The following is a 19,475-nucleotide window of genomic DNA, read 5'->3' as shown; positions in this document are numbered from 1 at the left end:
GTCGGTTGGGTCCCAACTGCTATCTTTCTGTGGTGAATCTACACTTCCCGATGTCCGCGTCACGCGTATCGGAACTCTCGATGGATAAATATACCGCTGGGACACGTGTGGTGCTGTAAACAACGGTGAAATCGTGCTAATATGGCCAAAATTCTGAACAAGGATCCAGTCGCATACCAACGGGAACGTGATGGTTTTATACGGGACCTACGGCAATTCCACGAAACCCGTGGGTAAGTATGGTTTGTTTTGGTATTTACATTGAAAATTATGTTTCACCAACTGTTATTTGTGAATGGTTTTTGATGGGAAACTGTGTGATTACATTTTATGCTTCTCTATTTGTTTCTTAGGACTCCATTTCGTAAAGTTCCCAAGATAAACGGCCATGAAATAGACTTGTATCTTCTGTATGTCCTCGTCACTGCTCACGGAGGATGGGTAAAGGTGAGTGATGTTTAATCGATTGTTATGGGTGGATTTGAATTTGCCTCCGCTTGCGTCTCCCGATCTTTGATTTTTGAGGTGGATGTTGCTATTGATTAGTGTGCTGAAAGTTTGACTGGACGGTGATGTGCTTGCCTACCTTCTGCCATGTAAACAAAATTATGGTAGCAGTATTTTGACAGATGCTCATTTTTATTTTTTTGTTCATAGTAGTTCTCTAGAAACCTTGTTTTAAAATAAAATAACTGCATATACACACAAAATTGCCCTGTGTTTTTTTTTTTTAATCAGAAGCCATTCTATAGGATTAGGCCTATATCATTGTTCGTTTTCGGCAGATTGACAACTCCTGAATGTTGTTGACTTCCTACACCGTTCAGTGCACCTTGGTCCGGAATATTCACTTCGTTACTTTTGTGTATCTCCTGTTTACATTGCTAATAAGTGATACGGTCTACCTGTCTGTTGGCAGCACAATTGGTTAGTGATGCAATGCTTGATTTGTTTTGAAGGTGGATGATTTGGAGTTTTCCAGTTCTGGGGTGATGATTTATATCTTTACTTTGGGGATAATGTATAATCACTATTGTGAAGTTTGCATACCTTACTACAAAAATTAATATATTTTTGGCATGGTTCTTTTATTTTAATTTATTTAACTTATTAACAAGGATATATATTTATCTAGAGTTAGACTGTGTATATTATACATGCTGAAGTTTAACTTAACAGTGATCTAACTGCTTCCTTCTATTCTGATGCTTATTTTGAGAATAGGGGCATTTGTAAGTTTGCTTCTGGCTATTAGGGGCTGATTCTCTTACAACACCTTGGAGAGTTAATTTCTATTTTAGAATAGAAACATGAGTAGATCTGATGTGCTATTTACAGGCTGTTTATTTTGATATAATTTTGTATTCAATCCAGTTGTACCTCAGGGAAATGAATGTCTGTGAAATCATTATTTTGGAGAACTGGGTGATTGAACTAGCCATGTTTCCTGAGTTAAAATTAAACGATTTTTGTTCAAGTTGTTTACTTTCTACCATATCATACTTTCATAAGGCAATGCTATTCAATTCCATCTTCCCATATGTCATTATCATAGCAGGTTATGATTAGGAGTAAATTGTTTTTGCATCAGTTCCATTATATAACTAAGGACCGAAAATAGTCACATTTGTCAAATCAGCTCCATTAGGAATATCTCCTTTATATTAATTGTCATTTGCAGTGTTCCACTGATGCATGGCTTATACTTGACAGTTTTGCATGTTGATTATTTATAAATGTAGCCTATGTATGACTTTATAGTCGTTGTTGACAGATGCGGGTAATAGATGCATAATATCAATAGGTTAATAAGATTCTCCCTTTCTCTTTCCTCTTTTTTTAAAAATTTGGTCAGACTTTGAGATAGATACCAAAAGACTGAAATGCTCTCTTACTTGGCATGTCTGATTGAATTGAAACACTTTGTGACACTCGGATCCGCATAATACAGTAGATCAGTGATGACTTGTGAAACATTTAGTCGTTTTTTTACTATTTGTTTTACGTTGCACCCACACAGATAGGTCTTATGGCGATCGTGGGATAGGAAAGGCCTAGGAATTGGAAGGAAGTGGCCGTGGCCTTAATTAAGGTACAGCCCCGGCATTTGCCTGGTGTGAAAATGGGAAACCACGGAAAACCATCTTCAGTGTGGCTCGAACCCACTATCTCCTGATTACTGGATACTGGCCGCACTTAAGCAAGTGCAGCTATCGAGCTCGGTCATTTAGTAGTTAATTCTCAGTTTATAACCCTATGATTTTATAGCTATTTTTTTAGTATGAATAATCTCCTCCTGTTATGTATGGTACTGTATGCATTTTTAGTAATTAACACCAATAGATGTCATAATGTTGTCCCGTTGTTGTTTGGTACTATTAGTTTCTAAGGAATGAAACAGTAAAATTATTAGTGCCACAAATGTTTAGAAGCATCAAAAACTACACGCGAATACAGCTTTTATTGTCTGAAGTTATTAACTGGATACATGTGATGGACGAATCGATATTGTGATTATGGTTCTGTATGATCTAACACTCGGACCATTGTAGGAGGATTTTGTAGTGAAACTTTGGTTTTAGAAATACAGGTTAAGGATTAGAAAATGTCTTTTAAGAGTGGACAAAGTCTCTTGATATTATATTTCCTTCATTGGAAATTGAACCAAGTTTTCTTGACATACTGCTAACTTTCAGGGATATAACATCAGGTATGAAGCTGTGTTTTAGTTAGGAGGCATACTGTCGTAAAATATCTATTTTTCCTCCGTTTTTGGTTGAATTTTGCTACTTATGTGCCTGCAAGATTAAAGATTTTTTCTGCAGATGCAAATATAGCACTCCTTATTCTATGATTTGAATTCTGTTCAGTGGAGTTACCAGAAACTCCTAAATTAACTTCGAATTTATTTTTGTGCCTCCTAGGAACACTTGAGTACTATACTGTATATGAGAGTGATAATTTCAGTTTTTTTTTTTTAATGGGTTTAAAAGCTATTTTTTAAGGCCTTTAAGATGCTGATTGACGAGGTCTGGTGTCAGTATTTGGTTATTTTTGTATAATTTCTGATAAAGGTAGGAATAAACAGTGAAGTTACTTAAATGAATTATGTGTAAAGCTTTTAAAATCTTAAGTGAATTTTTACTGGCCAGCCTTGTCCTCAGGACCGGAAATGAGGTTCCTATGCTGTAATTCCAGCCTTCCAGTTTTTGTCAGGAGTTGGGCTATGTTTTTAAAAGGCTTTGAATATCTGCTCTGTTATTTTAGCTATGAATGATATACCTAACATACTTTACACGAAGTCTTGGATAGTGATTTATTTTCGTGTATATTAGTGATTGTTCAAAGGATGAAAACTACAAGAATGATCAACCACTCTTGTTTTGGGCAATTTACTGCTCCATTAGCTTACTTGTATTTCTCTTCTTTTTTCCACTCACCAAAGTAATTAGTCAAGCTTGGCAGTGTCATGTTATATGAAGACATTGTTTAAATTCGTTTACAGGAGAGTCCGGTGCCGTGAGGTCTGCCTGACACTTGTTCTCGCACAAAACTGTCGCTTCGGTGACATCAAGCATTACGATGAAATGCGAAAGCACATGAAGAAAATTCGTTTGCAGTTATTATGAATATTGTAAGTGTAAGTCAAGTGATGTCCTCTTCTCACACCTGTGATGAATTGCGGAAGGTGAAGTGGCTCAAGGTTAGGGATTACCCCTTCCCACGTTCCCTTGTTTCTTCCCCTTCTCTAGACGAACATTCCGGCCTTGTCGCCGTTCGCGTCCGCTTTCGGGAAGTGTACGCTAAACTATCGGCGGCGACTTCTTTAGTGTGGATGTGTTTGTTTTTTCACCTACGAAATTCGTGACATCTTGTTACCAGCCCCATTTCGTTTGGTTCAAAATTATGAACTATGCTATTTTGCTTTCTGTTGGAATACCTATAATTATTTGAGACTAGGTTAGGAAAGAACTGCCGCAGGACCGGAAATGAGGTTCCTATTCCGTAATACAAGTGCGAGGTGAGGAGCGGAGTGAGTAAAGCATACGTAGGCTATGTTACGTTCAGAAGCACTTCAGTTACCACAGTATCGACGCCTCCCAACTTATGACCAGCTGTTGAAACCATAGATGTTTTCACAATCGAAAGATATAAATCACTAATGTAGGATCAAAAATCCTCCTTCGGCCCCCAGTCCTGTGGTGTTCTCATTCGAGCGGATTGTCTAAATTTCTTCAGTGTCTTGAACAATGCCCTACAACACAATAAGTGTGAACATATTGCATAGTGTAAATACGTACTCATAGTTAATACTCATTTGATATAACTTGAGCATAATACGATTGGAAAATTTGGAGGTAAAAGATCGATAAAATGGGAGTTCTTCACACAATTCCAGTTTAGAAATAAATACCTCCATGATCCTGTCCTGCTCCGTGGGTGATTGGTCATCACCGAGACCTTCGGTTCAGAGGGTCCCGGGTCGGCAATTGTAACTTGATCTGGTTAATTCCTCTGAAATAGTGGTGGTGGTGATTATTGATTTGAGTACAACAGGGGAACCATCCTCTATAACACTAATCAGAGGGAAGAAATGGAAGGGGTCAGACACTCCGTAGGATTCGCAAACCTAATACCGTCGGAACCGAAAAAGAACAAGAATTGGCCAAGAGAGGTCGGACGGGATAGATAAGTGAGGGCCCGGATACAAGTTAAAGCAGTGCCAGACTCGCTAAGGGGCCCGTGGTTGCCAAGAGCCCTGGGATCCCTTTCAGTTGCCTCTTACAAGCAGAGATTATTCTACCGCCTCTAATTCCTCTGACTCGAACTGGTTTATTGTTTTCCCCGATACAATTTTTATATACACATGCACGACACAGTTCGCACTCCTGACTCCACCGGTGTGTGGGGAAAAACGGAAGAGGAATACCTTCGTTTTGTGAATATTCATGCGTTTAGCATTTAATGACGCATCACGTGAATGTAGACACATTTGCTGACAGTTTCAAAGTTACTATCGTAGCCACGATTATGCGGCCAAGATTTGTTTTTCCAGTACTTAAGAGCCGACCTTCATAAATGAGCTTGAAAACTTGAAAGTCAAAGATGCTTCTATCCAGGGGACAAAATTTCCTTTAGCTTACTCTACGTTGTATCGACTGTATCACTCGGAAAATGCGGGAATTGGGGGTGAGGCTGACTAGCAGTGTCCTAGTTGCTAACTTTTCACTAAGTGGCGGAAGTTCGAATCGCTAGGATGGAAAAATTCACATTGAAGGGGATACGGTCTTTACCTCCAACGAAAATGATTCATGCTGAATTCAGAAATACACAGGATGTGCTGAGAAAACTAAGAAGAGGAGGAAAGACTCGTAAAACACATTTCATCACTTGCCGCAAATCCCATCTCTAAAATTCCCCCATTTGTGCTTATATTGCATTCTTGATGATCTCAGCATTTTTTTATCCCAGACAGAAGGCGGAGTACAGTTATAATCATCTTCGTCAAGTGACACTGAAACTAGTTTATATTGGCACCAGGGTAGTTAATCGTAATTTATTTAGGTGACATTTTCCTATAGCCTCCCTATTTGGCTTACCTTGAATGTTTCACATGATTTGATTATATTGCTTTTAGCCTTTGGTCCTTGATTTATAAATATTTTTTATATCTAAGTAGTTGATCAGTGGTAGTGTTGTAGTCTCCGGATCTCAAGATCGCTGATTCAGATTCGACGGAGATGGTCGGATTTTTGAAGGAGTGGAAAAAGCCCCTTCGGCACTTTGTCCTACAATGTGTGGCATATAAAATATCTCTGGTAACACATTATTTAAAACTTACAGTTTATTGGAGTTCTAATTTTTCTTGTAGAGTAGGGCCTAATGCAGAATCTCAAAAACCGAGCGGGTTAGCTGCGTGGTACGCCCTGTGAGGTTATTCGAACCCCACCATCGGCAGTTTCTGGATATGGTTTTCTGTGGTTTCCTCAGTTTCACACTAGGCTGATTCTGGGGGGACTGTCTTCATTAAAGCCACGGCCGTTTCCTTCCTGTACCATCGTCGCCGGAAACATATCTGACAAGTGAGTTTGTGCGATGGTAAACTAACTAGCAAAAAGGAAGAGAGAGAAAAGAATGTTGACAAGTGGGTTATCCCAACGGGATCCACCATTGATAATGTCCATAGCATGCTTAAATGCGGCAAACGGACTGCAGTGGGTGAATATTGCAGTGATGAAGAGTAGGTCTTGTCAAGGTAGAATGCTGTGCACGATTCAAGCAATGATTACTTGCGGTTGCTGCTGTGTCACATTTTTGCAATCGTAAGCCGCCAACCCCCACCCATCCTATACGTCTAGTTTTATGTGGATTCCAAACCGGAAGTATGTGACAGTATGAAAGTTGACCAGGATTCGAGTCGCAAACACCTTCGTGGTAAATTATCGGCAATGTCGAACTGTCGCACTCATTTAAGCAACTGTGATCAGTAATAACAACTTCGTACATTCATTTACTATGCCTTCATTTAAGCCCATTTGTTTTTTAATTGTTTTATTTGAATAGAGTGCAAGGATCTACACTTACGAGAGTTGTTCAGTAAATAATAATGCGTAATAAATAAGGACATGTTTGAGGGAGTTTTTACACCTTCGTATGGCATTCCTCTCTCTGTTCTGCGAAGAATAGGGACTTGCATTCTTTATCGTGTAACTATAAGAAAGATGATTACTAATCACCATATCAGCCATTTATCATGGCACAAAATAAATCGGATCAAGGAAATGTTGTGAGGACATGACGTCTAGCATAACTTCTTTGTTAGTTAATAATCCTAACAAGCAAGCAAGGTTGTAGTTTTACGTGGTTGTTTATATCATGATCATAGTCATGGAACCTCCCCTTTTATGGGGATTTGAAACCATAGGAACGTGACTTTTCATTTCAAAAATCTCACGTGCGTTGACCTATATTCCAACTATGAATACCTTGAAGAGAGGCCAGTAATAATGCCGCTCGGTTATCACATCCGAGCAGCTCGTAATTCTCTTTCAATTCGATACTAGCCCATTTATAGTAGTTTGGGTTGTTTGCGGGTTTTTTTTTCAGGTGCTGATGTGTCTCTTAGATGCAACAATCTGGCAACACTTCAAGTTATCTCTTGTTTTAGTTTATTTTAATAAATAATAATAATAATATTGGCTTTATGTCCCACTAACTACTTTTCCGGTTTTCGGAGATTCCGAGGTGCCGGAATTTAGTCCCGCAAGGATTCTTTTACGTGCCAGTAAATCTACCAAACACGAGGCTGACGTGTTCAAATACCACCGGACTGAACCAGGATCGAACCTGCCAAGTTATTGTCTAAAGGCCAGCGCCTCAACCATCTGAGCAACTCAGCCCGGCTTTAGTTAATTTATCCACCCGCCCTGTTACCTAGTAGCCATGAAGGGAAGCGTTTATGTACTGTACTTGCTCTGATTCGACAGGAGAGTAGAGTGAAAAGGGGGGTAGTATAAAAGTAAGGTGAACCGGTAATGTTTACAATTTGCTTTACGTCGTACCGACACAGATGTCTTATGGTGACGATGGAGTAGGAAAGGCCTAGGAGTGAGAAGGAAGCGGCCGTGGCCTCAATTAAGGTACAGTCCCAACATTTACCTGGTGTGAAAATGGGGAAACCACGGAAAAACATCTTGACAGTGGGGATCGAACCCACTATCTCCCGCATGCAAGCTCACAGCTGCACGCCCTTAACCGTACGGTGAACCGTAAAAGGGAGATTTGCGGTCCCCACATTTGGTCGAATAAGAATGGTACCAATCTTACGGTTATTGCTTGCTCGCTTGACTTGCATGGAATAAATACAAAAAAAAAGGAAAGTGAATATGGCATCTTTTTTAGCATGAATTGATGGTATTTTATTGGAATTTAGTTGCATTCAACCAGTGGAGAGTGTACATAAAATGATGTAATTTTTTTTTGTATCAGCGCGATTTAAAATACAGCAATATGCATTCGTACAATATACAATTCACCCTCCTAACTTCATCAGTGAGGGAAGTGGCATATTTTGTTTCGTAAGATTGTTTAAAAAATCCGTCATGTCGCACTTGTTTTAACAATTTACTGAGCCATCTGTCAAGGCACAAAAGAAATTGGATCAAGCAAAGGTCGTGAGGACATGACGGCTAGCTGAACTTCTCCGGTGGTTCGTAATCGTAACAAACGAGCAAGTTCGTTGTTTTACGTAACTGTTGATATTCATGATCGTTGCCGCGGGACCTTCACTACTTGGGTTCCAAACCACTTTTCATTTCATCCCATGCTTTGACCGATGTTAACCGTGGCTACCTTGGAAGGGAAGCCAGTGAGTGACAATGCCACCCTAATATCACGCCTGAATAGTTCCGTAATCCTCTTCCACTTAGATATTTCCTCTTTGGTCCAAAGGAATACGATGTCAGTGCCAGTTTGGAACAAATTGGTAGGATACGTAACTTCCAAATGACTTAAGCAATCTCGCACATGATTAGCACTTGTAGTTAATTAATCTGGAACTGTTCTTCACATATCGTCCCTACTCTGGCAAACTAACGAATCTGCAAAATGTCAAAAGTTTAGGAGAGCTGAAAGAAGTTGTGATTGCTCATGTCATATCAGTGTTTATATTTAATGGTTGGTTTTATGTGTTAGGCATACAGAGCGAGCTGCAGATGTGTGACTTTGACGGAGGGTAGACAATATATAAATAATAAAATATGGACCAAAACTTGAGAACTACAGATTTCCTAGTTTGCCAGAGTGGGGACGATATCTCATGTTGGAAAAACGCTTTTGTTTACGTATGTGAACGCAAATATTGTCTGGTAACGTTTTCGGAACTTGCACTAATTATATGCTACATGCAGTCTTTTTTATCAGATACCATGTTTTCACCGTAGTTAGTTTTATTACTCCCCCTCCCCTCTTGACAGTGAGTGTTGTTAAAGCCGGCTCCTTGGCTGAAAGGTCAGCATATTGGCCTTCGGTTCAGAGGGCCCGGCTTCGATTCCCGGACGGGCAGAGGATTTTTACTGAGTATAGTTAATTCATGTGGCTTGGGGACTGGGTGTTTGTGTTCGTCTTACTATTTCTCTCTTCATCTCATACATCACCAACCACCTCAGAAACATGTAATAGTAAATACATCCATCTATTTAGGATTTACCTTAGAAGAAATATGTCTTGACATTTTATAAAACCATGGAGTTCTGAGGGAATAATTTCGGGGTCCGTATCCATCTGACTATACAGGTATATATGTACAATTCAAACTATGAATTATTCTTACTAACCGACCAATATCGGCTTGGTGTGGGGCGTACACAGTGATACGTTACACAGGTAGCTTTTTAAATCTTTTCTATCCTACTTCTAGTCAACACTTTTTCACTTCCATTCCAATAAAGTTTGAAAGACCTTGGGGAGTATTTCGTTTCTCTTCTTTTATTGGCCCTTTGCTTTCATAAGCTGATACCTTTGCTGAGCTGAGAACTCTTCCTTCTACAGTTAAGTTGCGAGGTCCTGATAACCCCGTTGTTTTGTAGCGTAATACAACAATAATCACCACCATGAGCACTAACGAAATGTACGCTTTAAAATTTCAGTTTTGGGTAAAATGTTTGATTTCTGATTATTAATAATAATAATAATAATAATGTCAGTCCGGTTCCTTGGCTGAATAGTTTGCGTTGTGGCCTTCGGTTCAGAGGGCCCAGGTTCGGATGGTGGGTTTGAGCCTCATCTAGTTCATTTCTCTTGTGCGGGGATTTTGTGTTTGTGTTCATAATACGCACCTTCATTTACACAACACATCAGACTACCAACCGACACAAACACACTCAGTAGTGAACACCCTGTACTGTACATTGGGTTGGCGTCACGAAAGGCATCTGATCGTAAAACTAGTCTTAATCCAGTTATAGTGCCTGCCCCCAAGATATTAGGAAAAGGGTTGGAATAATAATTAATAATAATAATGTGAATGCAACGTTTATTTTAATCGCCAACGATGTCAGAATTTTTCTTCCGCAGTTTTTTTATTTGTTTAATTCTTCCATTCTTTGTACCGGAATCGAATAACGCAAAGTTGTCTCATTTACTGTAAGCACCTAGAAATGCTACAGACATCGCTCGAGATCGAACCTGCTGTCGGTGTCAGAAGGCTGATGACATCAACTGTGCCTGTAATATCACTGAGCAACTGGTTTGTGGATTTTGGATTAACTTCCTGTTGTTAGGGGATCCTTGTCTAGCGATATAGTTTCAGTATTACTATAGTAGACATTATTGAAAATTGTGAGTATGGATACAGGCGCGTTTGATTGTGAGAAGATGATGGTTATAATGAGGTCGGGTGAGGGTGAAACCCTGTGTTGGCACATAGACTACTCTTGTCAAATAACACTAAGGGGCCTGCTCAAGGCTTACCGTCTCCATCCTACGGACGAATCATCATCAACAGCGTCATATACCCTTGCTTCATATTAACACTATGGAGAGGTTTGGAATTGAATTCAGGCTTTTGGCTCGTAATCTAGTGATAAGAAATTGTATACCTCAACCTCTCCTACCCTGCCGGTCAACATTCTGATAATGAATTTTCCACCAACGGGACTCGAACCGGTTAACCACGATGTCAGATCATGTAGACTTGATGCCTTACCGATAGCTTAGTTGAAAAGCCAAGCGAATATGACATTCATAGTGTTCAAAGAATTCTTGTAGTTACTATTCATCGACTACTATAGCGAAGTTTGAAATACTTTTAATACTTGACAAGAAATTGGGATTGCAGAATTTTAAGAAAGTAATTACCCCTAATAGCTGGCTTATCGAAGGTCCGGTATCCAAAGGATAGTCCGAAAGAGGAAAATGAGAAGATCAGGAAATTAACACATTACCTCCAACGATCGAAGGGGGAAAAATGTGTGAGAATGTTGGAATGCATGTTCTCTGTCTCGGGATTCCAACTTTCTACTTCCTGAGGGAAGAGCTCATCCAGAAAGAAACTCTTATATCATCGTAGTGAACCTTGAACGTAACTTACAGTACATCTTACTCATATCCCGGTCCTGTAATGTTAAGTTTTGTTTCTCCTCAAGGTATCCGATCCTGCTTTATGCTACACTCTTCAGAGTTTCCAGGAGTGAATTTTATGAAAACAGTATTGCAGAGGCTGGGACACTGCAGTCATCTATGTTATAAGTCGAATAATTAATGTCTTTATGGAGGAGAAATACATTTTCGACAACTGAGAATTCGCGAATCTTGGAGTCGAACTATAAAGCTGAAACGTTAAAAGGGTGTGCTTGAAAATAGTTATAATATTTACAGAAAAGGCAGCACGCCACGCACGAAGGAAAATAGGTCCTATAAACATTGGTCGCAAGGCTAGTATCTTCGGAGTTATGGTCCGCTACCATTCGTGACATCCATTTAGCCGATATCTTCGGTTTTCGACCATTTGGAACTTCTCTTCCTTCGTTGAATGCTATGGCGACTAATGACCTCGTTGTTTTGCCATTTAAGCAATATTCATCCTTATTGTCAATTATTCTCATATGCACAACCTTTCTACGAGAAAGAAGTTTTTCAAGCACTTCCCCAATCTGAATGTACCATTTTAACCACATATCAGTCCTGTCATTTTTAACTTTCTGGCAGTACCGGGAACCGAATCAGGGCAACAATAGTCGGCAGCTAATATTGTTAACCGTTATGCTACGGAGTAAACTTAACCTTCACCGAGCAAGTGGTCGCGCGGTTTGGGTCACGTGGCTATCAGTTTGCATTCGGGAGATAGTGGGTTTTTCGTGGTTTTCCATTTTCACACCAGGCAGATCCCGGAGGCTGAACCTTCATTTAGACCATGTTCGCTTCCTTCATACTCTTAGCCCTTTCCTATCCCATTGTCGCCATAAAACCTATCTGTGTCGGTGCGACATAGAGCAAATGTGCAACTTAACCTTTACTCATAGCGTGTAAGAGATGAATATGACCGCCAAACGGTTCGTGCAGTGGCCATATGTTTTATTTCATGTGGTTTGGACAAGTTGAAGCACGCATGGTAACGAGTTCCTGCATTGTCGATGGCATTTATAATTTAGATACTGTACACGTTTGTAGATTTACTGACACGTTCAACGACGGAGGAGGGTGGCGGCAAAGGTCTGTGGACTCTTACGACGATGGTGGTTACGACTTTTTGTGGCAAACAATAGAGATCGGCGGTCCTGCGGATCATAAAGCTTACTAATAGTACAAGGGACATTCAGCACATGGGTTGTTGATCACGATGCCCCAGTCACCTAGTTGAAAGTACGTATTACCCTCTTAACGATGGCTTAGAACTATTTATATCTACTATAACTATTGTAATATGGACGTATTCCGCAATATTTTTCACTTTAGCCGTATTGTTTCCTCCAGACAAACGTGTGTATCAAAATTAATCATCACATTAAATTACTTTTTATTGTGGATAACCTTTATTGGTAAAATGGGTGTACGAACTTAACTGTGTGTAAGGAGTTTATTGCACACGCTGCAGTATTCTCGTAGCCATGAAATATTACTTGCCCGAATATATTTTCTTGTCTACATATTCTACAGGTAGTTGTAAGAGTCTCAATGTACATGCTAGTTCGTTGGAGCACCTTAACTACACTAACCTATGAGATCATTCCATTGGTGAAATGTTCTATGTTTTTGAAGAAGCCTCCGTCGCTCAGGCGGCAGCGCGCCGGTCTCTTACCACCGGCTACAATGGTTCAAATCTCGGTCATTCCATGTGAGATTTGTGCTGGACAAAGTGGAGGCAGGACAGGTTTTAGTCCGGGTACTCCGGTTTTCCCTATCATATTTCATTCCAGCAACACTCTCCATCAACATTTCATCTGCCACTCCGAGAGGAGTGCGACAGGCTTCGGCAGCCGGCACATTTTCTACCCTCGCCGCTAGATTAGGTCTTCATTCCATTCCTGATCCGGTCGAATGACTGGAAACAGGCTGTGGATTTTCATTTTCTGAAAGTGGTGAATCTGTTCAAGGGTATTTGTATATAATTCAGTAATGCACGTAGGTTACTACGAGGAACTTATTTAAAAACAGTTGCATTGAAGTGGTGTTGAGTGGAAAGAAGATAGAAGGGAATTTAGTATTGGTCTTTATATATATACATACAGATATCACTAAGAAATTAAGTAGCGAGCTCGATAGCTGCAGTCGTTTAAGTGCGGCCAGTATCCAGTATTCGGGAGATAGTACATTCGAACCCCGCTGTCGGCAGCCCTGAATATGGTTTTCCGTGGTTTCCCATTTTCACACCAGGCAAATGCTGAGGCTGTACCTTAATTAAGACCACGGCCGCTTCCTTCCCAGTCGTAGCCCTTTCCTGTCCCATCGTCGCCATAAGACATATCTGTGTCGGTGCGACGTAAAGCCAATAGCAAAAAAAAAAATATAAGTACATCTGCACTGATTTCATTTTCCATGTTTAATTGGCTTTGATGATTAATAATAATATAATAATTTCGTGTGGCTATTTCTAGCCGGGGGCAGCCTTTGTAGGACAGACCCTCCGATGAGGGTGGGCGGCATCTGCCATGTGTAGGTAACTGCGTGTTATTGTGGTGGAGGATAGTGTTATGTGTGGTGTGAGAGTTGCAGGGATGTTGGGGACAGCACAAACACCCAGTCCCCGAGGCAAGGGAATTAAGGTAAAAATCTCCGACCAGGCCGGGAATCGAACCCGAGACCCCTGTGATCAAAGGCCAGCACGCTAACCATTTAGCCGCGAAGCCGGACAATAATAATTATAATAATAATGTTATTTGTTTTTATGTTCCACTAACTACGAGGTGCCGGAATGTTGTCCCGCAGGAGTCCTTTTACGTGCCTGTAAATATACCGACACGAGGCTGACGTATTTCAGCAACTTCAAATACCACCAGACTAAACCAGGATCGAACCTGCCAAGTTGGTATCAGGTCAGCGCCTGAACTGCCTGAGCCACTCAGCCCGTTGACAGTGATAATTAACATTCAGTCAAAAATGAGCATAAATAATTTATACCTTAACATATCAACACGTGTACCAGCATCATTGTGATAAGTGCGTTTTTTATTGTTTAGAAGGTTTCTTGACGAGATTAGTTGATATCGTAACGAACAGTTTTATTCAGATTTTCCCCGTCTGATTTCTGTTTATAAAATTATAAAGACACCTATGTGTGTGTCCAAGTAATATTGCAGTTGCTGTTTGTAGATGCGCTTGGTGGTACTTATTCATACATTCAAGAAGAACCACCTGAGGTGTAAGGCATATAACCTGCAACGTACCTTACTTATGGACAAGAAGCAGCTTTTTAGTAGTAAAAATGATTCATGCCCCAAGGAGCATGTTTCATCATGAGAATAAACCATGTGATGTGGGTAGAGACCGACAGCTTAGGAACATTTCGTAACTATTCGAGTATTATAAACGCGTTATGTTGGATGAATAGCGAAGTAATATTTGCCGGAACAGCCAACATTTAAATTACAGTATTTATTTGTATATACTCCTCTGTTACATTCTAAGCTGAGGAAGGAACTTCCATTGCTACGCCAAATAATCGGGAGAAAATTACTACGATTGTAGTCATATTTTTTTCTTTGAAGTATCCAGTTACATGAGTGATATTTATTAATCTAAGTGATTTAGCATGTTAAGGAAGTGTCGATATAAATATTCTCATCCTCGTATTAGAGAAGAATATGTAAATTTACTGCTGACATACTGAGCATGTCCATGCTCTCATGATTACACTAGGCAAATTTATAATAGCTGGGAGTGTTGCCAAGCAAGTGACTTTTAAGGGGCATAAATGCCCCATAGGACGTTATAGGCCGCAACATTTAGTTTTCCTGGTCGGCGATATTAGGACATCCGAGGTCAAGAGAGTCTTTCATTTCCACCTCATTTCAATACTCTCTTCTCTGGTATTATTTTTCTTCGCTTGTTCCTTCTCATTTCAGTGGTTATCGCATCTTCCTGCTCAGTATGGGCTGATGCACGCGGTTTTGTACCTTCGAAACAACCACGCCAACGACGACGACCATCATCACAATTTAACACATTACCATGCCGATTGAACAGTATTTCCATGTTGACGGGCTTTGCACTAATATCTCTGTTATCGAAGCCGTGCGTTAAACATACAATATATGAGACTCAGATGACTGGAAGTTGTAGTTCCTAGAACGTTTGGAATGTACAAGTTTTAGATGGAACAAACATTTCCGGAGATGTTTGAAAGCTTGTGAAGACATATAATAATCGCGTGTAACTCGTAAGGTGAAAGTGTATAAAAGATCAGAAATGGGGTTTTACACAAATTTTACAGTTTCTTGATACAGCTAATGTTAACAGAGAAATTTGACGTTTCCTTTTTTTGGTCCCTTAATATTGCCACCCTATTGTTTGTATGTATGTTTAGTACTCAGACCGGATGTTGATTGGATCCTCAACAGCTCCGCCATCACCTGTCATAGGTGGTCTAGGCGTCACTAAAGAGGCATAGTAGGGAAATGAGGAGTGAGGTAGTTCCCCGTTGTACACCTCATCGAGCCAGAAGTTGCTAGTACATATCATTCTGCCAACCCCGCTGAAATGCACGTACTTACTGACCCGATGACGACGTCATTCATTCATAACAGGGACCTATTGCATAAGGAATGGTATTACTAGCATCACTCATACTTCGGTCACTTTTATATTGTCAAAGCCAAGAATGAGACAGGTCAGTGAAAGTAACACATTTGATTTAGCCCATACCAGGAGATTACGTATTGTAAACACTACGTCTCGCCAGCAAAGGCGAGTAGTGTATACTGTATACTAATCAAATGGTACGGGTATATAGCGTAGTGCACTCTCTGGATATCTCTGAACTTCAATACCGAATGTAAAGAAATTTTATCATGCCGTTCTCCCATTTACATGAACAACCAACCGGAGAGAGAGAGAGAGAGAAATTGAACTGAACCCACTTTCGACTTTTGGTATACCTCATCCGAGATAAAAAAAAAAAAACTAAGTATGAGGGAAATCTTTGAAGTGAACAGACAACATTTTAATTTTACTTATATAGATATATCACCCTACATTTATACAGTTTGTTGTTTATTGGGATCCTTTTCGTGTCTACATTTAAAGGGGCCATGGTTAATCGTGCTGGACCATTTATAATATGTATTTTCCGTAATACAGTTTAAATCTTAGTTTGATTTCGGTGATCAAGTTATTTGCACGTGGCTATTGACCTCCTGTGTTGGTAATGTAATGAAAAGGCTAAATTATGGCGTAAGCATGTTAGGAAAAGTAAAAACCGTGCTAAAAGCGTTTGCTTCCAAGCGAGTTTTCATATCCACTTCCGACCATTCTTTGTGCTAATGCGAGACAGTTTCTTTGGGAACAGGTGTGCTAGCGATATCCTTGCACGTGATAGTAAGCCGGTGAGGTTTGTTTACGTTTTCAATTTGTGTAGCGGGTGAGGTGCAGCGAGTGCGTGGAGCCTGCCAACCTGCAGCGTGGTGGTCGAGCGAGGCAGCCCTGACTCGGGCCCCGGCCCGGCCCGGAATGGCATGGCCTCACTTGGCCCCGGGACCCTGACCTAGTCACACAAGACATACCGTACTAGGGGGGCGGCGCACGCGTTACAGCAGCGGCGGACAATTGACAGCTAGGCCGCGCCACGATTTCGCGATCAGCTGTTCGGTCTTGTGCGCGAAATTAAGTTTTCAGAAAAGTATATTTATTTCTTTGAGGTAGAAACATTTTTCTCTATTCCTGTTAAAGCAGACTGTGGTTTATTTTTCGTGTTTACTTATGATCTCTTCCCTCCATTCACCTTCCTTAACCAGAATCTACAGCTTAGGTATGTTGTGTAAAATGAGTTTTAACTTCCCTTTTTGTTGTTGAGATTATCTACCATTTTCTTTCTTTCGACACGTCTCTTCCAGCGTGGAGGATGTATGACCACATTCCATGACGATTGTAACCGAATGGTAGGCTGACCATCACCTTGCATATAGTGTTCGATTGACTCTTGCAGAACGCTTTCTGCCGCCGAACTGACGTCCTGATTAATAGTTAGGAATTATGGTACATTTATTGGTCATTGTTTTCTTCCGATAATGGTATTTCCCTCTTGTCAACCCTGGAGCCGGAGCGCTAAATGTTAAAAAAACGTTGAATACATTCATGTGACTACTATGCTTCGACTTGTTGATATTTACCAGCACACATCCAATTGCAAATTTGAAGGATTTTCTAATTATGTATTTTATTATTGATTGTGTACAGTTACGTAATTTGCATCGTGAGTGTATGGAAGAACGAAAGAGATCTCTGGACAGGCCATGAGAGCACACTGAGGGAGAAGGTAAAGGCATTCACTTTGTCACCTTGCGATTAGACGGAGGAGAAGTGGTTAACTCCCAGAAATTAACCTGGTGTTAGCTCCCTGTGTGGGTTAATGGTAGTGTTGGTCTCTGGAACCCGAGATTACAGATTGAAGCCCGGCAGAGGCAATTAAATTGTTGGAGGGTGGAAGTAGTTCATTTGATACTCTATGTCGTAAAATGTTGGTTTGTAAAAGACACGTTGGGTGTTTACACGACTAAATTAAGTAGATCGCCCAACAGAAATCCGTTTCTCGTCTTCAGGTAGAGTGAAATGGAACGTAAAAATTGGCACACAGGCGGTCTAAATAGCTTCAAATTAAAATGCTTGCATACGGTAGTTGAGAGCATAATTATACTGACTTCATGGGTATGTACGGAGAGGTTTTACAGTGGTTAAGTTATCTGGACTTGGCGCTGTGACGAATCATCACTTAACTAGAATACTATACTTCTTGCCTTTGTAAAATATTTATGTACATATTTTGTAGTATTAGTCTCTTGAGTGTACCACCAGCCAAGTAAATAATACTCATTCATGGTGTAGGCTGACGGAACTCCAGGATCGTGAACCTTCCCGGACGTGGAAATTTCGTTTCTATTTTTCGACTTCTTGACGGGGAATCAAACACACGGAGCCTACTCCCGAGTGAACCAAGCCCGCCCTTACCACCTCGGCCAAGCAGCCCCCTGGGGAGACGAAAGTTTACTAATGAACGAATGTCCTTATCGAAGAAAAATACGCTGCTTCTTGCCGAGGGGGGTGGTATTCGTCAAAGGAACGCGAGAGTTTGCAGATGTAGGGCACAAGGACTATTAGAGACAAAATTGAAGCATAATTTAACTGTCTTAGCCAAGTTTATAGCGTCCCTTTTATTGTTTTGTAATATGCTGGTTCGTAACAAATCGACATGTTTTTGTTTAACAGCGCATTAGTAATTGTAGCGCATCGTTGAAAGAAAATCTGACAAAAAGTGATCACCTGATTTCTTTTTTAAATTCCCGACTACAAGCAAGATCGAAAGGAAGCAACATAGTGCCACTTTTATTGACTACTTATTACTCAGAGGTTTATCTACACTTATTTTCAGGGAAGCACTTCAAAGTTTTAGAACGATTTTAAATAACAATTCAATACAAATTGCTCTAATCGCTACTTGCCACTTTTTTCACATTAATGTATCCTTAAGAGTAAGATTATAAATATATTATTACAAAAGATCGTACTACGGGAAGATATATTAATATTTTGCTCAGTATTACGGCCGGATGCCCTTCCTGACGATAACCCTATTTGGAAGGATGTATTTACTATTATGTGTTTCTGTGGTGTTTAGTGTTGTATGTGGACGAAGAGAAGTATATTAAGACGAGCACAAACACCCAATCCCGGACCCAGAGGAATTAACTATGCACATACAACATTGTCGGCCCGACCGGAAATCTAACCCAGGGCCCTCTGAACCGAAGGTTAGTACGCTGACCATTCAACCAAGGAGCCAATGTTATTGTCTTTTAATTCCGTCATATACTGATATGTTATCTGTAATAACTAATGTGTATACTCGTTGCTTTTTCACGGTGTGTATCCTCCGATAATTTTCGGATTTTTTCGTGTGTATGTGGGAGGGGGTAGTTTTTATACGTTATTCGTCGTTATTTTCTTTCGGATCAAGTATGTCTAAGGCAAGCAAGGTTTAAAAAAAACATAAATTGGTGCTGTGTAACAGATAATCTTGTTATATCGCTCTAAAAGAAAGTGGTAGAAAATATCTGTTTTTGGTATATACTTCCCGCTATCTTATGGTCAGTTGTAGCACGATTATGGAATAGAAATCAGTGTTACTTTTGTCGTTTCAGTCGTGTTAACCGTTGTTATAGCTTAGTAAAATTACCCACTTGCTTACATATTATTATTATTATTATTATTATTATTAGTGTTACTTTATAGTCATTTCAGTCCTGTTAACCGTTGTTATAGCTTAGTAA

The 19,475-nt window shown here is 40.1% G+C and overlaps 1 protein-coding gene across 5 annotated transcripts in view; it reads left to right on the top strand.

Moving 5' to 3' along the window:
• The first annotated feature begins 90 nt into the window (after positions 1 to 90).
• The window catches only part of Bap170 (Brahma associated protein 170kD), a 484,022-nt gene continuing 464,637 nt past the window's right edge, over positions 91 to 19,475 (top strand). For all 5 annotated transcript variants that reach the window (XM_067143530.2, XM_067143531.2, XM_067143529.2 and 2 more), the window contains exons 1-2: positions 91 to 233; positions 354 to 447. In XM_067143530.2, the coding sequence (XP_066999631.2) occupies positions 142 to 233; positions 354 to 447 (186 nt within the window). In that variant the 5' untranslated portion in view covers positions 91 to 141. The remainder of the gene's footprint in view (positions 234 to 353; positions 448 to 19,475) is intronic.

This window comes from Anabrus simplex, chromosome 3 (assembly GCF_040414725.1).
Source record: "Anabrus simplex isolate iqAnaSimp1 chromosome 3, ASM4041472v1, whole genome shotgun sequence".
NCBI classification, from domain to species: Eukaryota; Metazoa; Arthropoda; class Insecta; order Orthoptera; family Tettigoniidae; genus Anabrus; species Anabrus simplex.
This window is presented reverse-complemented; position numbering and strand designations above follow the sequence as displayed.